This window comes from Xenopus laevis, chromosome 9_10L (assembly GCF_017654675.1).
Source record: "Xenopus laevis strain J_2021 chromosome 9_10L, Xenopus_laevis_v10.1, whole genome shotgun sequence".
NCBI lineage: Eukaryota > Metazoa > Chordata > Amphibia > Anura > Pipidae > Xenopus > Xenopus laevis.
In genome coordinates this window covers 5,237,813-5,255,445 of record NC_054387.1, presented here as the reverse complement: position 1 = coordinate 5,255,445, position 17,633 = coordinate 5,237,813, and the positions used below count along the sequence as shown (strand labels likewise).

General features: G+C 43.5%; 1 protein-coding gene across 2 annotated transcripts in view; it reads right to left on the bottom strand.

The window, feature by feature from the left end:
* hdac5.L (histone deacetylase 5 L homeolog) overlaps positions 1-15,828 on the bottom strand; it is a 30,594-nt gene extending 14,766 nt beyond the window's left edge. The window contains exons 1-2 of one of the 2 annotated variants that reach the window (XM_018234820.2): positions 14,583-15,828; positions 6,102-6,271 (exon numbers count right to left, since the gene is read on the bottom strand). In XM_018234820.2, the coding sequence (XP_018090309.1) occupies positions 6,102-6,123 (22 nt within the window). In that variant the 5' untranslated portion in view covers positions 6,124-6,271; positions 14,583-15,828. Of the gene's footprint in view, positions 1-495; positions 927-6,101; positions 6,272-14,582 lie in introns of those variants that run through there. The other variant, XM_018234819.2, reaches the window with a different exon arrangement.
* Positions 15,829-17,633: the final 1,805 nt, after the last annotated feature.

Sequence of the window (17,633 nt, the reverse complement as noted above, 5' to 3'; positions counted from 1 at the left end):
AAATGCACTTAGAGGAGGATGACGAGGGAAGGGGTTCCTTATGTGCAAAAGGAGGGACGGGAAGAAGTGCAGGTTCTGGAGATGTAGAGTAAGCTGGAGATATACCTGCTACACAGGGACATGTTAGTGGGATAATCAGAATGAGTCTTTACAAGTGAAGGGGAAAGCCTCACAACAGAGCACTCTATACATGAAGAAGAATAATCAGAGAAGGAGGCAGAAGGATCTCTGAGGTTGGGATGGAGGAATGACGGGGGAATCCAAATATAACATGGGTGTGTGCACAGCCGGGAGGATGGAGTATGTGTGGATATATATTTCTATGTAGATGTAGCACAGTCTTGTTGGGAAAATACTGTGGTTAGGGAGTGGGGTTTCCTCAGACACAGATGTAGTGTAAGGTGCACAGATCAGTCAGTATGAGACAACAGGTCTCCGCTGTGCTGCTGAATGAAGGGAACACAGGGTGTAGGTACAGAGAAGGGGGTCTCTCACCTGCAGCAGGTAGTGCGTGCCCTTGTACCCGGCTCAAAATCTCCAGTGCTGGCTCTCGCCCCTTCACCCCATCTGCAGAGGACACACAAGCCTCCGTCTCATAGATAGTCTGCAGCATGTCGGGCAGTGCCAGAGCCCTGGGAATCAGCAACATTCCCAGGCTTCCCCCTCTTCCCAGACGATATCAACAACCAACCGGAATCCCACCACCAAAGAGACAGCAACAACAAAAAAGTGCTTCCTCCAGGCAACTCGTCTTCCACCCAGTTATTCCACTAAAATATTGCCGGCGTGCCCGTGGAGATGAGACAAGCCATATCCAGGAGTAAGGTGTTGGCAGTGCCAGCGGGGACGGGGGAGAGGTTTAGCTAGGCCTGTACCATGCCCTCCCCCTCCTGCCTGGTGAACGCTGGGCTGCAAGTGGAAGGTTCTGCAGCAGAGAGACTGAAATAGAATGGGAGAGGAGGAGTCGGATATAAATAGACAGCAGAGAGAGCGAGGGAGAGAGCGCCAGGGGGGGGGATAAGGACTCCTCAAGAATAACAGAGTGTCACACTAGACAGCAAGAGAGTGACAGCAGAAAGAGACAGAGCAGAGGGTAGGGGGCAAGATGGCAGTTGCTTCACTCAGCCCTACTTGCAAAGTGCCAGTTTATACAGGAGGCTGATGCTACACTGGCTGACAGATATTTGTTGCACTTTAAATGAAACAGCCAGGGCTCTGCTCTTTAGAGCTTACATAAAGCCAGGAGGAGGGGGAGCAGGGGAGAGAGAGTAAACAGTGTGTGGAGGGGTGCCATGATGGAGGAGGAAAACAGAAAATAGAACGACAAGAAGAAGAATGAGTGGGGAGGCCAGACAGAGAGATAGGAGAAGGGGGATTGGGCACAGGACACAGCAGAGGGGAGACATAGTATTTGAAGATGAGATTAGAAGAAACAGACCATAAAGATGACCAAGAGCATGGTGGTAAGAGATGAAAGCATTTGGCACACAGGTTACATTTCAGGCATTTTTGTTAAATGGCAGTTGCTTAAAAACATCACTGCCCCAGCGATGATCCTGCCAACTGGCATTTAGCTTTATAGGAAGCAGCAGGGGGCAGTGTATTAGGGTTCGGAGGTTTTCTACTTATAGCGAGCACAATGCCTGAAATCCACCCTGTGTACAAAGTGGAGCAATGAGATAGAACACCTGAAGCTCGGGGAAAGGGAAGAGATAGAGATGATGATGGAATGAATGTGCAGGTGGAGAAGACCTGGAGCAGAGGCAGCAGAGATGGGGCAATGGGGATGGACCTGGAAGAAGGAACCTAAGGCTTTAAGTGAAAGGCAAACTGCACACCTACAGGGAAATAAGATGGGCTAAAATAAAGAGTAAAGTCTACATTTGCATTGTAAATGAGGAGGGGTAAGGGGAAGAGAAGGAGACAAAGGAATGGAGATATGAAGAAAGAGCAAGGGATAGCATAGTGCTGGGAAAGGCATAAGATTAAAAGGGAAGCAGAGAGAAAAAGAGACAGAAGAGAATTCTGGGGTAATAGAAAGAGAAGGAGGAATAGACATGAGGCTGTTGATAACAGGGAGAGTGTGTAACAGAGGAATACAATAGAGAAAAGTGGGGGAAGAGCAGGGACAGAGGGATAACTGGAAAAGAGAGAAGAAAACACAGGAATGGCGAGGGAATAAAAGGAGGAGTAGGGGAAAGTAGCAAAGGTGGAGGCAGGTGATCAGTTGAATTATAGAAGTAGCACAGGGCAGGGAAAGCCAAGTAGATATTCAGCAACATCAGGAGGAACATAGGGTGCCCATCCCCATATACATACTGTATATATACACACACATATATAGCAACGAATAACTTCTCCTTAAAGAATCAATACATCCCAACACACTGGCTCAGCTTCCCAGTCTGTGAATATAAATATCATAACGTGCCCCATCATCACCTTCCCTCGTGTTTATTACACAGCCCCGTATTCTTCATTCCCCTTGGAACGCAATAAAGTTACGGAATGAAGGAGAAAGCTGGGAAATGCCCGGGAAGCTTTCCTGACATCGAGCTACATTTCCCATCATCACCACCAACCATAACTGTGTCCGACCCGCGGCTGAAAGGTTTTTAACATTCGGTTCTTGTTTTTTTTTGTGTTTTTTCAGTTTTCTGGCTGCACATGAAGGCATAAACAAGGCGAAATACACAGTCACAGTATGATATTCTGTTTGTCACAATGTCATCTCCCTGAATTCCACACATTAATAGCCAGAGAAATGTATTATTAGACCGTGGGTAAATATATATAGCTGTGACCTCATTCTAGGAGCGTGTGTCAGAACAAGAAGTGCACCCTGCTCCTCAGTTATTTGGCAGGTCACAGACAGACTGGGACGGTGTTTGCTCAGGTCCATGTGCTGCTCCGGGGGTTCAGCGGGGACCTTGAAAATGATCAATGTCATCTTAACATGGGAACTGGTTGTTCCCCTTTAAATTAACTTTAAGTAATATACAGAAAGTGGTATTCTAAGACAATTTGCATTAGGTTTTCATTTTTTATTATTAGTGATTTTTGAGTTATTTAGCTTTTCTCTCCCTACTATACCTGCTATCCCACAGTCACACTCCCTTCCCAGAGACTATTATCCACTGTTACTATAGGCACCATCTCTCCCTACTATACCTGCTATCCCACAGTCACACTCCCTTCTCAGAGACTATTATCCCACCACTACTAAACCAGGCACTCCTGTTTTACTTGCCCAGTTGCTTCAACTGCTGCTTTAGGAGATCTCAGTATAGAGGGACTTAGAGTAGTCCCAATGGCTTGGATTCCTCTAAAGACAGCACTGGCAAAACCCCAACCAGCAAAAAAAAAGCCAAAAACACATGGTTGGAAACAAAGCAGCTATAAAAGACATACAGTCAGCTGTGTCATAACTAGGTGGTAGATAAAACAAATTGGGACAAAACAAACCCAAAACAGGGAAGTAATAATTATAAATGGATTGTATGTGTTAAAGGGCAAAAACAAAAATTATGAGTCTTAAGTGTGCATTTAAACTTAGCACTTCATATCATTTTAAAATTGTATACTGTAATTTCAGCAAATATACAGTTATTGCACTGGGATAGCACAAGAGAGAACAGCAGACACACAAACATATACTGAGACATTAAGTCTGTGTCCGGTGCTGACATCTAGTGGGGAAGAGTTAAAGATAGAAGGCTAAACCACTAAGCAGAGCAAACCAGTTATACACAAAGACAGTAGAACATCAGTAATTTGATTGGTGAGATAATGATCTTTTTGGAAAAGAATATGCAAAACTGATTATAAAAAACACTAGGAAAGAATTAAAGACTGTCAATGTTCTGTAGAATAGGAAGATCTAGAGGATGCTGGGAGTATGTGAGAACATGCTTTCAAATTCATTTTTTACACATATTTATTAGACTTCCAGAAACGTGTCAAGTGGGATGGGAGTGGGAAACAGCGCCGAGTGAGAAAATGAGTAGGTGGTGCGTTAGAAGAAAGAGAGAATATTGTATGAAAATGGAAGAGAGAAAGGTAGAATAAAATGACAAAGGTTAAAAACTGGTACAGGGAGAGACCAGAGAGGGCTTCAAAAGAGTGAAAGAGTATTATGCTATAAATAATGGGTGGTGTAATAGAAGCTGAGGGAGAGGTAAGGAGTGTTATTAAATAATACAGATGGGTAGAGAATCAGAAAAGAAGCTGCAAAGTGGTATGAAGGAGTAAATTCTAAGTATTAGGGATGCTGATCAAGCTAAAACAATAGGGTAAAAGAGAAATGAGAAAAGTTAGGGGTGATATTGTGTGGCAGAAGCATATTGGGGAATAGAGAAAGTGCAATGGAAGAAGAACAGCATAAGCCAGTGGCCCTCAAACTGCTGAGCTGGTCCACCTGGGGAGGCTTGGAGCAGTAGCAGAGGAGCTCAGCCTGAGAATTGGGGAGAAAGCCGATGGGCAGCCTGAGGCAGGAAAAGGCTGAAGATGCAGAGGAAAAAGCAAGACCCTCCATTGGATCTAGAAGTATGGCATTTAATAATATAAATCAGTATCATGGGAAAATGATGAGGAGACTGGAAAGTTAAATAAAATTAATAAAAGAAAGCTCCAGGCATGTAAGACTTAAATCCTGAGAACTTGCAGCACAAGGAGAAGATGGGAAATATACATGCTTAGAATTCATGAACTGGGCAATGCAATACATAGAGGCAGCGAGAAAGAGGAAAGAACCGAGAAAGAACTGAAAAGAGTAAGGATGAAGATAGAGGAAGTACAAGAAGATGGAGAGTAGGTTTGTGTGTGTGTTTTCCAGCTTCAATTGTATACATTTGAGCAGGTTACGGTCATGGAAAATTGGCTTATAGTCTGAATCGGTCAAGTGTCTGATATCTAAGGAGTTTCCGATAAGGACACAGCGGAGATAAAGAGACGGAGAAACAAGAATGGGTTATGACTGGAAAACCAAAAGGAAAGACCAGGATGAGATCAAAACTGATGAAGATAATAAGCTTGAATATAAGATAGGAAATCATAGATATGAAGAGTTAAGAAAGAAAGGCAAGGAAGAGTTAGGCAATTCTGTGAGAAAAAGTAGGAATACATGAATAAGAGAGGGACTCAAGGAAGGGATAGGGAATGGTTAGGAAATCAGTGACTTCAAAATCTAGTAGAAGAAAACAGTCAGGTAATTGCTGAGATGAAGAGCTGGAGAAAGAAGAGAGATGACAAAGAGAAATGACAAGGAAAGCAATGTTTACAAAATAAAGAAGAGTAAGAAATAGGAAAATAAGGATGAGGAATAGAAAGGCAACAAACAACAGAAAGATATAGGGAAACCATGATGAATAATGTAAAGAAATGGCAAAGAGTAAGAACTAGGAAAACAACTATGGTCAGTAAATGATGATGAAGAAGAGATAAGGAAACCAAAATGATGAATGGTAAAGAAATTATTTAGGATAAGGTAGAAGATAAGGAATTATATGGAAATTGTAACAAAAGAGAAGATGAGCCGATGGAGGCAATAAAATGATGCCAATGATAAGGAAGGAGGCATCACTATTGAGTGGAAAGCATGGACACTGAGTTTTCATTCCCAAAGAGAACAGACGTCCCAGTAAAGGTTCAGGTACAATATAGAAAGTGCTCTATATGGTGACATTCCACATCAGGTATGAGAAATTCCCATCACATCAAACCACTCACGGAAGCATTTGAAATATTATGAATTCGCCGGATTGTAGTGGTTTTACACATTCAACAAATTCCAAACACTTGGGGGTATATTTATCAAAGAGTGAAATTAGAGATCGCCACAGTCTACTAGAGTGAAATTCCGCCACTCTCCATTCATTTCTATGGGACAGGCGTATTTATGGGGAAGGAGAAGTGTTTATTTTGTAAGTAATTGGACTTTTAGCTGAGTATCTTTCACTCTATCACCTATTGAGGAGTACAAAATTTAAATATGATCAGAGACCAATTTCATTTGTGGGTGTTGTATATTAAGGGGTGTTGCAATCTCTATTTTGGAACAAATAGTTTCTTTACATGGTACAGTAACCTATCCAGCTACTTACCGGACTGGGTGGGCAGGCTCATCCCGGTGTCCACTGGTTGTAGAGATTAACAGAGTTGCCCCAAAATCCAGGTCACCAAATCCTAGGATCCTCCCCTCTAGGGTGAGGGGGCAATGACGGCAATGTTAGAAGAGCCTTGTCTCTGTGGACATCCCTTAGTCTGTAGTTACCTGTATGGGACAAAATGGAAACATGAATGGGATCAGGCAAACAATACAGCAATTTACTGGGGGGGGGGGGGCATGAAGCTGCCTGTAGGTTACCATTTTTAACAGAAAGTTTGGCTCTTTAGAGCTCTTTAAAGGGTCCAAGAAGGAGGACAGGTATTGGAGGGTCACATCGCTCTGCTGACCTCCCAGCAACATGGCCAAGGCACCCTTGTTAGAGTTGTAGGGAAAGATACAACAAAGGGAGGTATTATGGAGATATAAGATGAGTATCAGAGGGGGTAAATAAGATGAGTAACAGGGGGTAACTAAGATGAGTAGCAGATTAATGGTATGAAGGAACCTTTCAATACTTCATATCTACAACCATACACCTGCATTGTATAACCAAGAAGCAGTATAACATGAATTTCATGGATTACATCAACCTTCCCTCTGCAATGATTTCCTTTTGGTCTGTCAGTAGTGGGTTATGAGAGCCGTACCCATCCACCCCCATATACTGCAGTGAAATCACGTCTCCCTGCGTCTGTGACCCTCGGCTCTAGCACACTCATTAACATTCAGCGAGTGGAGAGGAGAGTGGGAGGGAGAGAGAACACAATGAATGGATCCACGTAGAGCACAGCATGGGGAGGAGAAGGGAGAATTATGAATGGAGAGACAGAGAAAAGAATAGAGGAAGAAAAGAGAAAGAATTATGAATGGAGGTACAGAGTGAATTAAGGGAATGACATGAAGCGTAACGAAGAATAACAAACAAGGCACCTGCATAGATACAGGTGATGGGGGATGTGAAATAAATGTATTAACAGACAGACAAGGGTACTGGGGAGTAATGAAAGAAGTGAGATAAATGAGGAGAGGGGTGAGATGTAGGAATCAATGAATGAATTAAATCAAAGTGGAACAGTGGGATAATAGTCTCTGGGAAGGGAGTGTGACTCTGGGATAGCAGGTATAGTAGGGAGAGATGGTGTCTATAGTAACAGTGGATAATAGTCTCTGGGAAGGGAGTGTGACTGTGGGATAGCAGGTATAGTAGGGAGAGATGGTGCCTATAATAACAGTGGGATAAAAGTCTCTGGGAAGGGAGTGTGACTGTGGGATAACAGGTATAGTAGGGAGAGATGTGGGTCTATAGAACAGTGGATAATATCTCTGGGAAGGGAGTGTGACTGTGATACATATAGTAGGAAGATGTGCCTATAGTAACATGGATAATAGTCTCTGGGAAAAGTGAGTGACTGTGGATAGCAGGATAGTAGGAGAATGTCCTATAGTAACAGTGGATAATAGTCTCGGGAAGGGAGTTGACTGTGGGATAGCAGTATAGTAGGAGAGAATGGTCCTATAGTAACAGTGGATAATATCTCTGGGAAGGGAGTGACTGTGGGATACAATAGTAGGAGAGATGTGCCTATAAACAGTGGATAACGTCTCTGGAAGGGAGTGTGGACTGGGATAGCAGGTAATATAGGAGAAGGTGTCCAATAGTAAACAGTGGATAATAGTCTCTGGGAAAGGAGTTGCTGTGGATAGCAGGTATAGTAGGAGAGATGGTCTATAGTAACAGTGGATAATAGTCTCTGGGAAGGGAGTGTGCTGTGGGATAACAGGTATAGTAGGGAGAGATGGTGTCTATAGTAACAGTGGATAATAGTCTCTGGGAAGGGAGTGTGACTGTGGGATAGCAGGTATAGTAGGGAGAGATGGTGTCTATAGTAACAGTGGATAATAGTCTCTGGGAAGGGAGTGTGACTGTGGGAACAGCAGGTATAGTAGGGAGAGATGGTGTCTATAGTAACAGTGGGATAATAGTCTCTGGGAAGGGAGTGTGACTGTGGATAGCAGGTATAGTAGGGAGAGATGGTGCCTATAGTAACAGTGGATAATAGTCTCTGGGAAGGGAGTGTGACTGTGGGATAGCAGGTATAGTAGGGAGAGATGTGCCTATAGTAACAGTGGGAAAATAGTCTCTGGGAAGGGCAGTGTAACTGTGGGATAGCAGGTATAGTAGGTGAGAGATGGTGTCTATAGTAAACAGTGGATAATAGTCTCTGGAAGGGCAGTGTGATTGTGGGATAGGCAGGTATAGTAGGGAGAGGATGGTGCTATAGGTAACAGTGGATAATAGTCTCTGGGAAAGGGAGTGTGACTGTGGATAGCAGGATAGTAGGGGAGAGATGGTGCCTATAGTAACAGTGGATAATAGTCTCTGGGAAGGGAGTGTGACTGTGGGAAGCAGGTATAGTAGGGAGAGATGGTGCCTATAGTAACAGTGATAATAGTCTTTGGAAGGAGTGTGACTGGGATAGCAGGTATAGTAGGGAGAGATAGACAGTGGATAATAGTCTCTGGGAAGGAAAGTGTGACTGGGATAGCAGTATATTAGAGAGGATGGCCTATAGTAACAGTGGATATAGTCTCTGGGAAAGTGAGGTGACTGGGATAGCAGGTATAGTAGGAGAGATGTGTTCTATAGTAACAGTGGATAATAGTCTCTGGGAAGGAGTGTGACTGTGGATAGCAGTATAGTAGGGAGAGATGGTGTCTATAGTAACATAGTCTCTGGAAGGAACTGTACTGTGGAACAGTCTCTGGAAGGAGTGTGACTTGTGGATAGCAGGTATAGTAGGGAGAGTGTCTATAGTAAACAGTGGATAACACTCTTGGGAAGGGGAGTGTGACTGTGGATAACAGGATAGTAGGAAGGGCTATAACAGTGGAATAGGGGAAGGAGGACTGGGTAGCATAAGGGGCTATAGTAACAGTGGGATAACAGTCTCTGGGGAAGGGAGTCGTGACTGCTGGGATCAGCAGGTATAGTAGGGAGAGATGGTGTCTATAGTAACAGTGGATTAATAGTCTCAGGGAAGGGAGTGTGACTGTGGGATAGCAGGCTATAGGTAGGCGAAGATGGGTGCCGCTATAGTAACCAGGGAATAATAGTCTCTGGGAAGGGAGTGTGGACTGTGGGATATCAGGTATAGTAGGGAGAGATGGTGCCTATAGTAACAGTGGATAATAGTCTCTGGGAAGGGAGTGTGACTGTGGGATAGCAGGTATAGTAGGGAGAGATGGTGCCTATAGTAACATCGGCTCTGGTTACTAAGTTACTCATAGTGTAAAACTGCACAAAGTGATTACAGAACCTTTATACAAATTCCATCCTGTGGCTCAGTACAGTGACTGGGGGTTCTACACATACATAAATACAAACAGCAGCTCCATGAATTGAGAGCTTTGGCGTCGAGGAGCCTTGGGGCTACACCAGCAACTCAGATATTCAGTTGAACAGCCAATCACCATGCAGCATCCTTACACCTCACCCCCAATCGAATCAAAGCAGGGTGGAAAAATGTTTCTTAGCGCAGACCTCGGGGGAGCAGCAGCTATTTATATGGGAAACAACAGTCGTCGTGTATTGTAAGTGCTAGCTTTAGAGACGCATTAAATGATTCTGGGATCATATCCTGCGCTCCTCCTACTACTGTATGTTATAGGGATAGTTGATGTCACAATGGAGGGCTTGTATAAAAGACATTTGAAGAGGTGGTGCAAGTGTCAGGACATGTGCACAGGCAGCAGCCAACAAACCGTTAATTTAAATTCTAATTATATCTTATTTATAAGCAGAGTTTCCATTCAATCGAATTCTTTCCACCTTCACACAAAAGAGTGGGAGCTCCCAAACTGATTCTCGCAGGTATTTCTCCATAAACACCAAGGGGACATCGCCATCTTGTGGTTCTATACAGAGCCCAAACAATCGTTAACTTTTAGGATGTTACAGAATCTCGAATTCTAAGCAACTTTCCAATTGGTCTTCCTTTTTTCTTTCTTATACTTGTGGAATTATTTGCCTTCTGTTTCTGACTCTTTCCAGTTTTAAAATGGGGGTCACTGACCCCATCAACAAAAAAAAAACAAATGCTCTGCAAGGCTACACATTTTATTGTTATAAATATATATATATATATAACTCATCTTAATATGCAGGCCCTCTCCTATCCATATTTCATGATTTGATTCAGATCAATGCATGGTTGCTAGGGTAAATTGGACCCTAGTAACCAGACGGCTGAAACGGCAGACTTGGAAGCTGCTGAATAAAAAGCTGAATAATTCAAAAGCCATAAAAAATTAAAACAAATTGCAAATTGTCTCAGAATATCCCTCTCTGTATCATACTAACAGTTAATTTAAATAGGGCCCATACACAGGCAGATATTTCCCAAAATCCCTAGCGCCACAGACCAAAGATGCCCACTCCCTTATTTAACGGGTTACCATTAACGGGTTACAGGCTGATGAAAACACCAGGTTTAGGATTCCTGACCACTGTGGTCTGAAGTCTCTGATATAAACATATTAGAGTCCAAATCATTAAAGGGATACTGTCATGGGGAAAAAATGTTTTTTATCAAAACACATCAGTTAATAGAGCTACTCCAGCAGAATTCTGTACTGAAATCCATTTCTCAAAAGATTTTTTTATATTCAATTTTGAAATCTGACATGGGGCTAGGCATATTGTCAATTTCCCAGCTGCCCCTGGTCATGTGACTTGTGTCTGCACTTTAGGAGAGAAATGCTTTCTGGCAGGCTGCTGTTTTTCCTTCTCAATGTGACTGAATGTGTCTCAGTGGGACCTGGATTTTACTATTGAGTGTTGTTCTTAGATCTACCATGCAGCTGTTATCTTGTGTTAGGGAGCTGCTATCTGGTTACCTTCCCATTGTTCTTTTGTTTGGCTGCTGGGGGGGAAAGGGAGGGGGGTGATATCACTCCAACTTGCAGTACAGCAGTAAAGAGTGATTGAAGTTTATCAGAGCACAAGTCACATGACTTGGGGTAGCTGGGAAATTGACAATATGACAGGATCCCTTTAATTTTGAAATCTGACATGGGGCTAGACATAGTGTGAGTTTCCCAGCTGCCCCCAGTCATGTGACTTGTGCTCTGATAAACTTCAGTCACTCCGTGATTTTAAGTAATGTAAGCAATATTCCAATACCAAAAACACTTGCAAAAATAGTTGTAAATGTAATTGCCATTGAAAGCTTTATCCGCCTGGCTGCTTATATTCCCTGCACTGCTGGTTGTGACCTCTGAAACCATGAAGCAAAAGCCACCGCGGGGGGAGATCTTACTTTAGCTTCAGAACCAAAGAACTGAAAGGGATGAGCCCAGCAGAGAAGCTGGCACCTGCTCTCAAAACAATTAACTTCAGAGGGTGTTAAATGTAATAGGTGCTGCTGTGATGCATCCGTCGTGGTGCATCTGTTGTAGTGAACTGGGCTGAGTCCTTGAACTGCTGTTAGATCTATGTATAAACACTGATTAACTACAGCGCATCTGTGTACTGGCATCTCCCTCTGATGTAACACTCGCCTCATTTACATCACTTTAAAGGTCTCTTGATAATAGGAAAGGACACTGCAGCTCAGAAAACATTCCACTCGAAATGTTACTGTTCCTCTAAAACAGAAAACTCACTGGCTGTGCCAAATGCTGCTGCTCTTGTTCCAGCCTCCGAGTACAAGTCCATTCCTTACAGCTGGGGGCAAACTAGAACTCCCAGGGCCCCTAGTTAATTTAGGGCATTTTTAAAGGGGCAGTATACCCCTTTCTTTATTATAAATGCAATGGATAGGGCTTTGTTCTGGCAAGGTAGGCCGTTAAAGGACATGTAAACCCCCTCCACAAAACCTGAATCCGTGAACAGCCTCTGAAATCTTTAGATAACTGCCACTCTGGTTGTTAAAAGGTTAACAGCAAGGCTGCAGCATCCCCTTAATCACTTAGAAATTCTTCTCCTCCTCTAACCCCTTCTACCCCCTTCCCTCAGGAATTAGCTTTGGCTGTTGACTTATGAGCATGCTCAGTTCTTAGCTCAGATCACTAAAGACACCCTCCAGTCTAACAGCCAATGAAGAGATAGCATTGCTGGTTGCCATAGAAACATTGCTCTAGCAGTCTGATCCTATTTTTTTCCTAAACACCTATTTCTATTCAGGCCTCTCCTGTTCATGTTCCAAGGTTGCTATGGTAATTTGGACCCTAGCAACCAGATGGCAGAAATTGAAAATCGGAGAGCTGCTAAATACAAAATAACTCAAAAACCACAAATAATAAAAAATGAAAACCAATTGCAAATTGTCTCAGAATACCCCTCAGTTAATTCAAGGGTGAACAACCCCTTTAAGTGAGACACAGGAATATGAATAGGAGAGGCCTGAATAGAAAGAGGAATAATAGAAAGTAGTAGTAGTAGTAGTAGTAGTAGTAGTAGTAGTAGTAGTAGTAGTATTAGTAGTAGTAGTATTCTGGACCAGTATTCTGCTTAGAATGAGGCTTCTTTTTTTTTTTTATAACATACTTAAAGTTACCTTAGAGCTGACTTAAAGGGTTCACTTTCCACCATTTTTTTCAGTTCTGTTGGTTTCAGACAGTTGACCAGAAATATTTTCATTAAAGGCGGCTGTTAGAATTGATACAATAGTTGCTCATATTCCCCATAGATCCTACTGAGAAATGGATCAACTAATGGAGCAAATTGTATGCGTTCCGAATCTGCACTGGGATCACTGCCAGACAGACAAGAGACACCAACATTCAACTTTCAACTTCGATTTAGAAAAGACAGTAAAAAAATAATTTTTTTTTAAAGCAAATAAAAAAAAAGGTTTTTCTTATTTATGTTATAAAAGTCACTGGAGGTCATTTATCAACACTGCGCAAATTTGCCCATGGGCAGTAACCCATGGCAACCAATCAGATTGCTGCATTCATTGTTCTACTTGCAGCTGGCTTTAAAAAGCTAATCACTGATTGGTTGATACAGGTAACTGCCCATGTGCAAATTTGCCCAGTGTTGATAAATGAGCCCCACTAAGTTTGCCCAGGAGCAGTAACCCATAGCAACCAATGAGATGTTTTCTTTTAAACAGGTGACTAGTAAATGCTACTTGATTGGTTGCTATGGGTTACTGCTCCTGGGCAAACTTTTATTACATAACAGGGTCAGACTGGGCCGGCGGGATACCGTCAGAAAAGTTGGTGGGCCACAGACCTCATGGGCCCCCGCAGGCCCAGACTTGCTCCATAATCAGCTGACCCATCGGCTTCAGCGCATCCGCGCAGTACGTTTTCAGCGTGTTCACACTGGCGCACAGAGAGTGTTTCCGGGCAGGGAGATTGGAGGTCAGAAGGGGGTCCCCGGTGACTGCCAGGAGGGCCCTTCGCTTGCAGTTCCGGTGGGCCCCAATGTGCCAGTCAGACCCTGTACATAACCCCCGTTTAACTGTTTTTTGTAGTTGTACAACCCCTTTTCAATTCCCAGTGCCAAAATATTCCTCCTGCATAATGGACTCCTGCTAACAAAACAGTCACAACAAGGAGCGAAGGCAGGGGGTTGTACATAGGTGATCTACCTTCCAAAACTAAACATGGAGTAGCTTTACTTTCTCTGTTTAGCTACAGATTTTATCCTGATTAAAACTATAGCCACAAAGTGTGTTCAATACAAGCCCTATTCATTGCGCTCATTTTGAACAAGTAGGGTGGGGGTACTGCCCCTTTAAGGATGCTAAGAGTTACACCCCAACATGACATCTCTTTTCATGGACACCGCAATGCTATATATTATATATTCATCGCATGATAAGGCTTAGGGTAAATATTTAATAATCCCCATTCTGAACCCCCTGGTATATCAAAAAGGATTTACACCCAAAAATAAAATGTTGGCTAATGAATAAAGGAGATATATATATATATATATATATATATATATATATATAGATAGATAGATATATAGATATATATATGTAAAATCAGTCTGTTCTTTGATCTCCTCTGCCCTGCCAATTATCAGACCTGTCTTGGCTGGAGGGAAGCTCAAATTGTTTCACGAGTCGGAAGCAGCAGTGCAGAAAAGGGGCAGACAGGTACAGCAATTAAAACCATTTATAATGATATATTGGAATGTTGCTTAGGGTTACACTTTCTGTCAATAGGCAATTTGGAGGTTTACCCTTCTCTCCCGAACATCTAAAATTCGAAGGGTATTTACTAACAGCAAACCGTTATTTCCCGTGTACCGATACCCTATTCATTATGTGTCTGATCCCCCACTACATACATTGTCCGGTTTATCTATAGGTAAAAAAAAAAAGGAAGTGGAAACCAAAACATCCATTAAATGGCACAATCAGTAATGTGTAACCTGCGGCCCTCCAGCAAAACTCATTCACTGGAGGGCCCCAGGCTGGACTTCACTGGACTGAATCACAGTCATGTCTGTTACCTGCTGGTTGCTTTCTCCTTCCACCGACTGTCTCGTCTTTGTTTCAGCAGTGAAAAGCCATTCGCCTCTCACCGGACCTCAAACTTGTTGGGAGTCTTTTTCTTTCAGCAGCAGTGAATGGAGCTGCTCTGGGTGTCTCTTATTTCCTCACATAATATTAGACATAATGTTACACACACTCACGCTTGGATATTGCACAGAGCAGTCTCGGGGGTTACTCCGTATATGCCACCAGGTCTCTTAATTCTGGGAGGTCTCTCTGATAAGCATGGGGATGTGGGTCTCTTACACTGTGCCAGTGGTCTCCCAGGTCTGTAACTGGTAAGTTGGGGGAGTCTCTGCTGGAGGCTGGAGGTCTCACTATTCTGCCAGAGGCTGGGGAGCTCTCAGTTGTGTCCTCCAGGGAAGTGGAGATGTCTTGGGTCTCTAGCTGTCTCTAAGAAGTGGCTTGGGTCTGTCTCAGTGGCTGAGGCTCTTCATGTGATGGATAGTGGCAGTCTCTCAGCGATGGCATGGATCGCTCTCTTTCTCTGTGCAGATGTGTCTCCTGTCTCTAGGTGGAAGGAGGATTGTTAGAATGGCAGAGAGTCTCTTAGAGATTCCCTTCATCCCTCACTGCCGGCAGGTCTCCTGTGTTGAAGGTATGTCTCTGGCCGAATGAATAAGAGAGAATATCTCTGGCTGAATGAAGGTAGTAGAAGGATGTCTCTGGCTGAATGAAGGTAGTAGAGGGATGTCTCTGGCTGAATAACTGTAGTAGAGGGATGTCTCTGGCTGAATGAAGGTAGTAGAGGGATGTCTCTAGCCGAATGACTGTAATAGAGGGATGTCTCTGGCTGATTGAAGGCAGTAGAGGGATGTCTCTGCCAGTGAATGAATAAGAGAGGACGTCTGTCTTCCTTCAGTGGATGGAGACTGTCTGTGGAGCTTGTGTCTCTTGCACTGGGTGTCTATCACTGCCCAAACGCGTGCCACCGCCTCTCAGTATTCAGATGCCAGCCTGTCTCCCCAGGAGGCCCTCACAGTCCCTCTCTCTAGTCATCCTGCCCCCTTGCATCACTCCTAGTCCCCTGCCTGGCAGTTTCTACTGACTGCCACCCCAATCGTTCCTTTCTCTCTTCCACAGAGTCCCACCCTCCTGCCCCTGCTCTCTGCCAGTCTCACCCTCTTTCTCTCTCTCTCTCTCTCTCCTGCACAGTCTCTCCTCCACTAACAACAACATTCAATGACGTCACCGGCCCGTCACGTGACTCGCTCGCCTAAAAATAAACTTCTGTCAACGATGGGGCGGGGCCTGAAACCCAAGGGGTGGAGTTTATGAAAGCTTGCACAAAAAAAAAAAACTCCCAGTTAAAGGGGAACTGCACCAGAAAATACAAAGGCATTCATGTGCGACAGGGAACGATTCGATGTGATTTTCTTCTGCATTTGGTGCAGATATAAGGGAAATAAGTTGGGAAACGATAATAAATAACACACTAGACACCACGTTGTGTGTTATTGTGCGATAGGTTCTTGGAGGATTCTGGGAGTTGTAGTTTAGCAATTGCGTGTGATTTCAACATCAGCAGACAAATCAATATCCCTAAATTGTAATAGACTGGAGCCAGTCATGATCCTTATTGTCAGTGCAAAGTAACAATGTAAATTATCTGTCAGCAGATACTTTACTAATCAGCAGCTCATGTTCAGCAATTCATGTCTTCGAATTGATACTTTACTATTTGCCAATTCCTCTCATTCTGGAAACAACGAATCAACTCATGTAACAAATTGTAACGTGTTATACTTTCTGCAACCTGCTTTATCCAACTACTACTGGGAAATGCAGAGCTAGAGACTATTATCCACTGTTACTATAGGCACCATCTCTCCCTACTATACCTGCTATCCCACAGTCACACTCCCTTCCCAGAGACTATTATCCACTGTTACTATAGGCACCATCTCTCCCTACTATACCTGCTATCCCACAGTCACACTCCCTTCCCAGAGACTATTATCCACTGTTACTATAGGCACCATCTCTCCCTACTATACCTGCTATCCCACAGTCACACTCCCTTCCCAGAGATTATTATCCACTGTTACTATAGGCACCATCTCTCCCTACTATACCTGCTATCCCACAGTCACACTCCCTTCCCAGAGACTATTATCCACTGTTACTATAGGCACCATCTCTCCCTACTATACCTGCTATCCCACAGTCACACTCCCTTCCCAGAGACTATTATCCACTGTTACTATAGACACCATCTCTCCCTACTATACCTGCTATCCCACAGTCACACTCCCTTCCCAGAGACTATTATCCACTGTTACTATAGACACCATCTCTCCCTACTATACCTGCTATCCCACAGTCACACTCCCTTTCCAGAGACTATTATCCACTGTTACTATAGACACCATCTCTCCCTACTATACCTGCTATCCCACAGTCACACTCCCTTCCCAGAGACTATTATCCCACTGTTACTATAGGCACCATCTCCCTACTATACCTGCTATCCCACAGTCACACTCCCTTCCCAGAGACTATTATCCACTGTTACTATAGACACCATCTCTCCCTACTATACCTGCTATCCCACAGTCACACTCCCTTCCCAGAGACTATTATCCACTGTTACTATAGACACCATCTCTCCCTACTATACCTGCTATCCCACAGTCACACTCCCTTCCCAGAGACTATTATCCACTGTTACTATAGACACCATCTCTCCCTACTATACCTGCTATCCCACAGTCACACTCCCTTCCCAGAGACTATTATCCCACTGTTACTATAGGCACCATCTCTCCCTACTATACCTGCTATCCCACAGTGTGGATCCTGACATTGTCCTCCATTGTTACTATCTAAAAATAAAGCTATGCAGAATCCCACTAAGTGCAGGGCCCAGGGCAGTTTCCATGCTACTATACAGAGAGCTGTGGTGACATATCCCCAGTGTACAGCTTTCTAGGGCATAATATATACTCTTGTACTATTTTTAGCCTTGGGAAATGAATTATATTTCATGTTTAAATCCAATGTACACT